At 42.9% G+C, this 9,072-nt stretch overlaps 1 protein-coding gene across 3 annotated transcripts in view; it reads left to right on the forward strand.

Moving 5' to 3' along the window:
• Window positions 1–6,228, forward strand: part of PPWD1 (peptidylprolyl isomerase domain and WD repeat containing 1) — a 356,454-nt gene extending 350,226 nt beyond the window's left edge. For all 3 annotated transcript variants that reach the window (XM_081940945.1, XM_081940943.1, XM_081940944.1), the window contains 3 exons: window positions 483–564; window positions 3,547–3,729; window positions 4,778–6,228. In XM_081940945.1, coding sequence (XP_081797071.1) covers window positions 483–564; window positions 3,547–3,729; window positions 4,778–4,921 — 409 coding nt within the window. In that variant the 3' untranslated portion in view covers window positions 4,922–6,228. The remainder of the gene's footprint in view (window positions 1–482; window positions 565–3,546; window positions 3,730–4,777) is intronic.
• Window positions 6,229–9,072: the final 2,844 nt, after the last annotated feature.

Here is a 9,072-nt window from a genome sequence, read left to right on the forward strand (position 1 = left end):
TCCACCAGCAGCTGGGATTGTAACAGCTGATTTATCTGAGTTTAAGACAGTCCAGGAAGACATGTTCTTCATTCTCTTCTGAGAGAAGAGGCAAAAGGGAAAACCAAAATAGATCTGGACAATTTTCTAAAAATCCCACCTGTAGATGAGTTTTTCCTTTTCTTACTGGCTCTCTAGCATTTGATTTCCTCTCCTTCATTACACACAAACTTACAGGAGGGGATTTAAACTCTTTCATGTAGGAAACATTGTATTCGTTATGAAGGTGACTCTGATATTGCATTACTTCTGAGTATTAGTGTTTGAGAACACAAGAGTTGGCATTGCTGTTCTATTTACAGCCTTTCAACTAGGATTACATTGTTCATTGTAGTAAAAAAAAATCCTACACTAGATTGGCTCAGTGGGGGTCCTTCTTAAGTCTTAAGTGAAAACATTGGGTTGCCACACTTTATGTTAACTGGATAACTCTCTGACTGCAGGTGCCCTAAAACAGTAGAAAACTTCTGTGTACACAGTAGGAATGGTTACTATAATGGACATACCTTTCACCGGATCATAAAGGTAATTGATGGCTATTCATCCCTTTCAGTGTTTATAATATATGTTTATACACTTGGTTCAGTGAAATGGCCAAATTGAGATGCCTTTATTTACATTAGCAAAGTTTGCTGTCGCTTTGATTTACAGTTAATTATAGCCCTTTACACGTCATAACGAGTTTTGTATTTCTGAAGCAAATCTGTGCCAATTTTTAAAACGGTAGTAAAAATCCATGTAAAATTTTTGTACAATGTTTATATGAAGTTGATACGTCGCTTTTACTTTATGGATGAGTCTAATTTGGGAATCAAGCCATTAGATAAAATGACAACGATTTTTTAAAATAAAATAAAATTAATATTTTTTTAAATGAAGCTTAAGCTCCATCACTGAAACTGTGTAACTCATGCAGTGAAGTATTTCAACAATTTTAAGGCAGTTACATGTAATCCTAGACCTACCACAGTTCATTCAATGACCATTCAAAGTTACAATAGCACTGAAAAATACGACTTATAACTGTTTTTCACAGTTACGACCTTTTGCAGCATCCCATGAACACGAGGTCAAAATTCAGATGCTTGGCATCTGAATTCATATTTATGACCACTGTTGTGTTCCAAGGTCATATGATCAGCTTTTGAGACCTTTTCACCAGAAAAGTCAATGGGGAAGCCAGATTCATTTAACAACTGGGTTTCTAACTTATCAGCTGCAATGATTCACTTAATAACTGTGGCAAGAGAAGTCATAAAATGGGGCAAAACTCACTTCACAAATGTCTCACAGTAATTGTAGGCCCAATTGTAGTCATAATATGAGGACTTCCTGTATATATTTGGAATATGCACACAGGTTTTAATGTCTAGGCAGTCCTTGGTCTATACAGTCCTATGAGCTTGGTTGTTTGAAATAATTTCATTACTGAACTGGATAACATCTTCAGTTCAAGTGATGCAAGATTTGCTCTCTGTAAATAGTAGCTTTGTGAGAGTGTAGAGTTCCCCCCCCCCCTTTGGTACTTTCTCCTAATTGGGGTGCTATTTTCTGCTTGATTATTTGTCTAGTATTAGTCCTTGCTTATCTGGGTGCTGGCAGCTTGAGGGGAGGCTTTCTGGAGTTTCTGTTTTCTTCCTAGCTTTTTTTATTGTTTCTTTCAAATGGGTGTAAAAATGGTTTATTTCTATGATGGCAGATTTGATGGATGATTTGTCTGGATGCCAGGCTTCTGGGAATTCCTTAGAGTTGGATGTAGATGGCTCTAGTAGACTCAGTTTCCTAGTTGAAACTAGGGTTAAGCTGACCGTGTGGTTTGACTGCAAGTTGGTTTTCATAAATGTGCTCTGTTGTCTGTCTTACCTGGTGTTACATTCCTTACACTGTATGTTGTAGATAACTCCTGGCTTTTGTTTGTTGTTGGGCTACTGAGTCTTTAGGTTTACTTAGAGTTTATATGCTACAGTGTTACTGCATGGTTGTAATAGCTTGTTGTTCCTGAGACTTTTTTGATGTCTGGTAGTTACTCTTTCCATAGCTTATGTTGTTGTGCTGCAATAGATTGAGTGGTCAGGAACTTTTTTATTGCTACACAGCGCCATTTGTGGGAGGTTAGGGTGCTTTTCAGTAGACTTGTATTTCTCTTTTGCTATAATTTCTTCTTCTGATGAGAATATAAAGGAAGTGTAATGCATTGCTTTCTATTTCCCTTGTGATTTTATTCCTTTAAAGATGTTGTTTCATATGTCTTCTCTGGCTGTGGCTTTTTTTATTACGAGGAAAGTGCCATCTGCATACTGGATCCATTCTTTTGGTTGTACATGTGGGCGTGCTGTGGTTTCCAGATGCTGCATTGCAGTCTCTGGCATACCCCACACTAGCTGGCACTGATATTACCTAGTTGGGTAACGAAACATCTGCAAGCAAACAACCAAGCTCAAAGAGCACGAAGGACTTCACAATTAAGCCATGAGCTACATATATTCTCTCTCAAAAGTATTTGGTATGGTTAGTTTAAAAAAAATACTTAACAAATGACCTATTGCATTAGAGAATTAAAGAAGTATTCTTGCTATGGAGGAAGCAAATAATATTTTCCTTCTTGCAATGTTATATTTCATACATTATCATATATCCAGGATTTCTTAAAACAGTGTTTCTCAGCCTCCGCAAGTTTAAAATATATGGACCTCAACTCCCAGAATTTCCCAGGACGTTGGCTGGGGAATTATGAGAGTTAAAAGTCCACGTATTAAACTTTCAGAGTTTGAGAAATACTGACTTAAAGGACATACTTTTTATGAGTTTGTATTACGAGATTGTATTTTACAATTTTTCACAAGTTGTGAAATCTATGTGACACTATGTGGTAACTCTAGAGCTGAGGTATCAAACTCAAGGCCTGCGGGCTGGATCTGGCCCATGGGGTGCTTAGATCTGGCCCGCAGAGCCTCCCTGGAAACAGCAAAGGACCAGCCCACGGTGCCTCTACCAATGCAAATGAAGCTCAGGAGAGCCCTGTGCTCTCCCAGGCTCCATTTTCAGCTGTGGCAGCCTCCTGCAGCCCTCTGCCAGTGAAAACGGAGCCCAGTGAGGCTGTCAGTCAAAAATGGAGCCTCGATAAGTGGCGTCGAGCTGCCCATGCCCACCCTAGCCACACCCCCAGCCCCCTGAAATAAAGCACAACTCTGATGCAGCCCTCAATGAAACCGAGTTTGACACCCCTGCTCTAGTCTAGAGCATAGTTTTTGGAAAGATTTCATAGATGTTGTATCTGTCACTAATTAGTAATCATGGTACTTCCCCTGAATGCCAACTGCTTAGACTCAAGAGTGACTTAATACTTCATTCCTGTTTTTTCTGCTTGAGAATTTCTCAGGGAGATCTGATTAATCAGTAGGGTATTCTGGTTGGTGAAGAATGGGCATTAAATTGAGGCAGTAGGACTGCTGTTACATGATTAAAATGTTAATGATAACTTAAGACCATATTTTTTGCTTAATGCAGGGTTTTATGATTCAGACTGGTGATCCTACTGGCACTGGCATGGGAGGTGAAAGCATCTGGGGAGGAGAATTTGAAGACGAGTTCCACGCAACCTTACGACATGATAGGCCATATACACTTAGTATGGCCAATGCAGGACCAAATACCAATGGCTCACAATTTTTTGTAACTGTAGTACCAACGGTAAGTAACATGTCAGCTATTTGTCAGTTTTTCAGGTTATATTTTGTGGAATGAAGGGCTGCCATGGGCTGTGTGATGTTGCAAACTGAATAGAAGCAGGATTTTATTTTCTAATTATCTTTACCTTATTTTAAGAGTTACTTTGTTGCATCTCAAGAATAAATGTCAATAGAAGTTCTCAATCATCCAGGTCATAGTTGTCCCAAAGGTGCTTTTTCCAAAAGACAACTGGACTTCCTTGGTTTTTTTCCTTTGGAAATGTTTCACTTCTCATCCAAAAAGAGTAGTATGAATGAGAAACAAAATGTTTTCAAAGAAAAAAACCAAAACAAATTCCAGTTGCTTTTTGGAAAAAGCTGTATGTGGCCCTGAGGGCTCATTGCTCACCCTTAATCTAGCTGAAATGAAAACAACTCATGCGAGAGACAGGAAGGATTGAGACAGTTGATCTGAACAGATTTTTTAAGAAAGTTTCATGGGCTCTGTATTTTACCTACCAAGTGTGATTAAGGTGCAATCCTGACAGTTTTCCTCAAGCTATAATAGGAAAAATCTAACCACTCAAACACAGATTTGCTGTTTACTAGTAAATGAAAGAAACAAGAAATCTAAGCATTTCACCATAGAATTTAAGATTGGAATTGAATCAAATCCTGAGGTGCCCCATGGCACTAAGTAGCATTAATTCAACTGTATTTTTTTCACATTTGTTTTGAAATGAAATAATCGTATTATACTGAATTGTTGTTTTATATTGCCATAAGTAGAAATAGAATCCATGTTGATAAAATCAGTCATTTCTCTTAACTGAAAGTGGCATATTTATTTTTTCTCTCTATACATGATTCCTACATAGTTTGGGATATATCTATATTTGCCTGCATGCCTGCCTGCTAGAATGCCAGCCAAGAGGCATTTTTATGTTTATGCATGTTCCCTCAGTTACAGATTATAGGATCAATTTGTCAATATTGTTAATTTCAATTGTTAATTTTTTAATGTTTCTCTGTTTATTTTCACATGTCAACTAATTACAACCACATAACAGCCATGGCTGGATAATAAGCACAGCGTATTTGGAAGAGTCACTAAAGGAATGGAAGTTGTTCAGAGAATTTCAAATGTGAAAGTGAATCCAAAAACAGATAAACCCTATGAAGATGTAAGCATTATTAACATCACTGTGAAATAATAGTAATATTATTTTTTTAAAAAACACCTCAGGGACTTCAGTTATATGGAAATCTTAAGTATTTCTGGCATAAAAAGTTCAGAACAGATTTCAGTCATGTCTTCAAAATGCTCTGAAAAATATTTTTAATGTTTTTAATAAAGGTAAAAAAACCCAACCATATTAAAACAATCATATTTTGTTTCCTGTATATATGTCATGTGGATATTAATTGGTTTCCAGGCTTTTTTGAATGACTTGGCATGGGAAGTACATGCTATTCCATTTTCATAATGTTATGTTACTATTATGTATGATCTACAGTTGGGGACAAAATATTTTGTTTACAAACAACTCACCTTGTGAGTTGCAGATGACTTCAAAAAAATTAAATTAAAATTAGATATTTCAGATCTGATTAAAAATATTTTAGTAGTGTTTGGTGTGTCAAGTAGGATTGGTAGTAAATCAGATTCATCAAGAGTTGCCCAAACTAGTTTTAGGTAGAAATCTGAGATCAGTATTTAAAAAAAACATGAAGTCTTAGTAATAACACTGTGAACTTATTAAATTGGGTAGAGGATTATTTGCATTTTAAATGTAACTCTACTCAACATTCTATCTTATCAGATATCTCCTTTCTATAACCCATTATTTCATTTTGTGGGGTGAAAGGATAGGGCAAACTGAAAAGCTAGTACATAATTTTATAATCAACACAGGACCTGTTCATATGCCACTGTAAACCTAACCAGATTACAATATTATAGCTCAGAATGGGAAGTGAATGGAAATCTTACTGAGTTCTTGTTTATATATAAATTATAATGTGGTTCCTATGGCTTTTGACTTAGCAGTATTAGGTAGTGTTCCTTTAAGGATAAATCTGATAAAGCTCTAGCGACTGGCCACTAGCTAAGAGGAGAAAATGACTGAATCATGCCTGAATCATTTAAGTTCAGTTCTATTCAATTTAATCAAGAGTTTTATACAGAATATCCTGTAAAATCTATTCAGAGGCTCTCCAAACATTGCCAAAGTTCCAAGTGAAATTACATTAAATATTGATGATAGGTACAGTACAAGAAAACTTGGCACATGACACTAAAGATTTATGTCTGTATATCAATTTAAGAAAAATAAATTCTGCAATGTAAAAATTCTATAATTTGAAAAGTATCATGACAATAACATAATTCTTTTATGTTGTACTATTATTCTATATTAATTTCTTCTAGCAACTTTTTACTCTTATTTTTCTTCATTATGTTGATGCTGACTTTTGTTGCTTTTTATTTTTATAATAAAGAATATGGTTTGATTGTGTACTCAGTATTGGAAAATTAAGTAATGTTCTCTTTGAATCAAGGACTTTCTGATTATAAAGGTCACTAAAGCAGAGGGTTGTCCTATTACAACAGTCGCGGGGAGGAGGGGATGCGAGGACAGGATAAGATCCCAAGGTCGGTTGGGAGACCGCGGCTGCTGGTTACGCCCGGTCGCTTGTACCAACCCCTGCAGTCTAGGTGGACAGGTGCTACAGAGCCAGGGCCTGCGGCTGATGCTTTGCAATGCAAGGTCTGTCACCAACAAGGCCCCCCTCATTAATGAGTTGATCTCAGAGGGGGAGCTAGACCTTGCAGGGATAACGGAGACCTGGTTGGGCCACGAGGGTGGTTTACCCCTCGTGGAAATGTGCCCACCGGGTTTCCGTGCATTCCATCAGCCTCGGGCCCTGGGTAAGGGTGGTGGGGTGGCGGTGGTTATGCGGGAATGTTTAGAGCCGAGGGAGTTCACTGTCCCTCAGATACCCGGGTGTGAGTCCCTTGGTGTGAACTGGGGCCCAGGGAGGCAGTGGGGCTTGCTGATTGTATACTTGGCTCCTCGCTATGCATCAGCAGCCCTGCCTGAGCTCCTCGAGCTAATCTCAGCGACGGCAGTTGAGACTCCCAGACTTTTGGTCATGGGGGACTTCAACTTGCCGTCAACGGGAGCGGCTTCCGAGGTGGCTCGGGAGTTCATGGCTTCCATGACGGCCATGGACCTGACCCAATTAGTGCAGGGCCCCACTCACGAAGGGGGCCACACACGACCTCATTTTTGTATCTGAACAGTGGACGAGTGATCTGGGAATAGGGGATTTAGTCATCACGCCCCTGTCATGGTCAGACCACTCATCCCTCCGGCTGGACTTCCCTGGCGCTATCCCCCACCGCGAGGAGGCGGAACCAGACTCTATAAACTGGTACCGCCCCAGGCACCTGATGGAATCTGATAGATTCCAGATGGAGCTTGGGCCAATACCTGTAGCCTTGTCCCGCTCCCGCTCCGAGGACCTAGTGACTGCCTGGAATAGGGCGACGACTGGGGCCTTGGACCGGGTTGCGCCTTTGCGACCTCTCCTGCGGCATCGACCCACCCGGGCTCCTTGGTTTACTGAGGAGCTTAGGGTGATGAAGCGCCACAGGAGACGTCTAGAGAGCAGGTGGAGGTCCTCACGCTCCGAATCTGACCGAACACAGGTAAGAGCCTATTTGCGGACTTACCTTGTGGCAATAAGAGCGGCCAAACGTAGACATTGTGCTGCTCTTATTGCGTCCGCGGATAACCGCCCTGCCGCCCTGTTTAGGGTGACCCGCTCCCTTTTATCGCAGGGGGCGCGGGAGACACCCTTACAGGGTAGAGCAGAGGAGTTTGGGGAATATCTTCAGGACAAAATCGATCAGATCCGGAGCGGGTGGACCTCCGTCAGTGGACCAGACGAGCCGCCAACAGCGAGTCTTGAGAGACCATTCTGGGAGGAGTTTGACTCTGTTGCCCCCGAGGATTTGGACAGGTTGCGTGGACGGCTGCGACCCACCACATGTTTAACGGACCCGTGCCCCTCCTGGCTGGTACTGGCAGCCTGGGAGGTGACACGAGGCTGGCTCCTGGGCCTGGTGAACGCCTCATTGGGTGAGGGATACTTACCAACCGCCTTGAAAGAGGCGGTGGTGAGACCCTTGCTCAAGAGACCTTCGCTCGACCCAATGGAGCTAGCTAATTATCATCCAGTCTCCAACCTCCCCTTCTTGGCGAAGGTTGTTGAGAATGTGGTGGCGCAGCAATTTCCACGACACCTAGACGAATCCGACTATCTAGACCCACGCCAGTCCGGCTTCCGACCCGGGCACAGCACTGAGACAGCCTTGGTCGCGTTGGTTGATGATCTCTGGAGGGCCAGAGATAGGGGTTGTTCCTCTATCCTGGTCCTATTAGACCTCTCGGCGGCTTTTGATACCATCGACCATGGTATCCTATTGCGCCGGTTGGAGGGGATGGGAGTCGGAGGCACCGTTTTGCGGTGGTTCGGCTCCTACCTCTCCGACCGGAAGCAATGTGTGTTGACAGGGGGGCAGAGGTCGTCCCTGAGGCCACTCACTTGTGGGGTGCCACAGGGGTCGGTCCTCTCGCCTCTCCTGTTCAACGCATATGTGAAGCCGCTGGGTGAGATCATCCGTGGTTTGGGGGTTGAGTACCACCTGTACGCTGATGATACTCAGCTGTACATTTCAACCTCAAACCACCCCAACGAGGCTGTCGAAGTGATGTCCCGGTGTTTGGAAGCCGTCGGGGTCTGGATGGGGGACAACAGACTCAAACTCAACCCCTCCAAGACCGAGTGGCTGTGGGTACCGGCACCTCGGTTCAGCCAGCTGACTCCATCGCTGGCCATAGGGGGCGAACAACTGTCCCCCGTGGAGCGGGCGCGCAATTTGGGCGTCCTCCTCGATGCCCGGCTGTCAATGGAGGACCATGTGGCAGCCGTGGCAAGGGGGGCGTTCCACCAGGTCCGCCAATTGCGCCCCCTATTGGACCAGAGTGCCCTGCGCACGGTCACTCATGCGCTGGTGACGTCTCGCCTGGACTACTGCAATGCCCTCTACATGGGGCTCCCCTTGGGACGCATCCGGAGACTGCAGCTAGTTCAGAACGCAGCCGCGCGGGTTATTATGGGAAGTACACGTTACTCCCACGTAACACCTCTTCTGCGCGAGCTGCACTGGCTACCTGTGGCCTTTCGGGTGCGTTTCAAGGTATTGATCACCATCTTTAAAGCGCTCCATGGCATAGGACCTAGTTATCTGCAGGATCGCATCCTACCACACACGTCCCTGCGACCTATCCGCTCA

This window comes from Natrix helvetica (assembly GCF_964273705.1).
Source record: "Natrix helvetica genome assembly, chromosome: 2".
Taxonomy (NCBI): Eukaryota; Metazoa; Chordata; class Lepidosauria; order Squamata; family Natricidae; genus Natrix; species Natrix helvetica.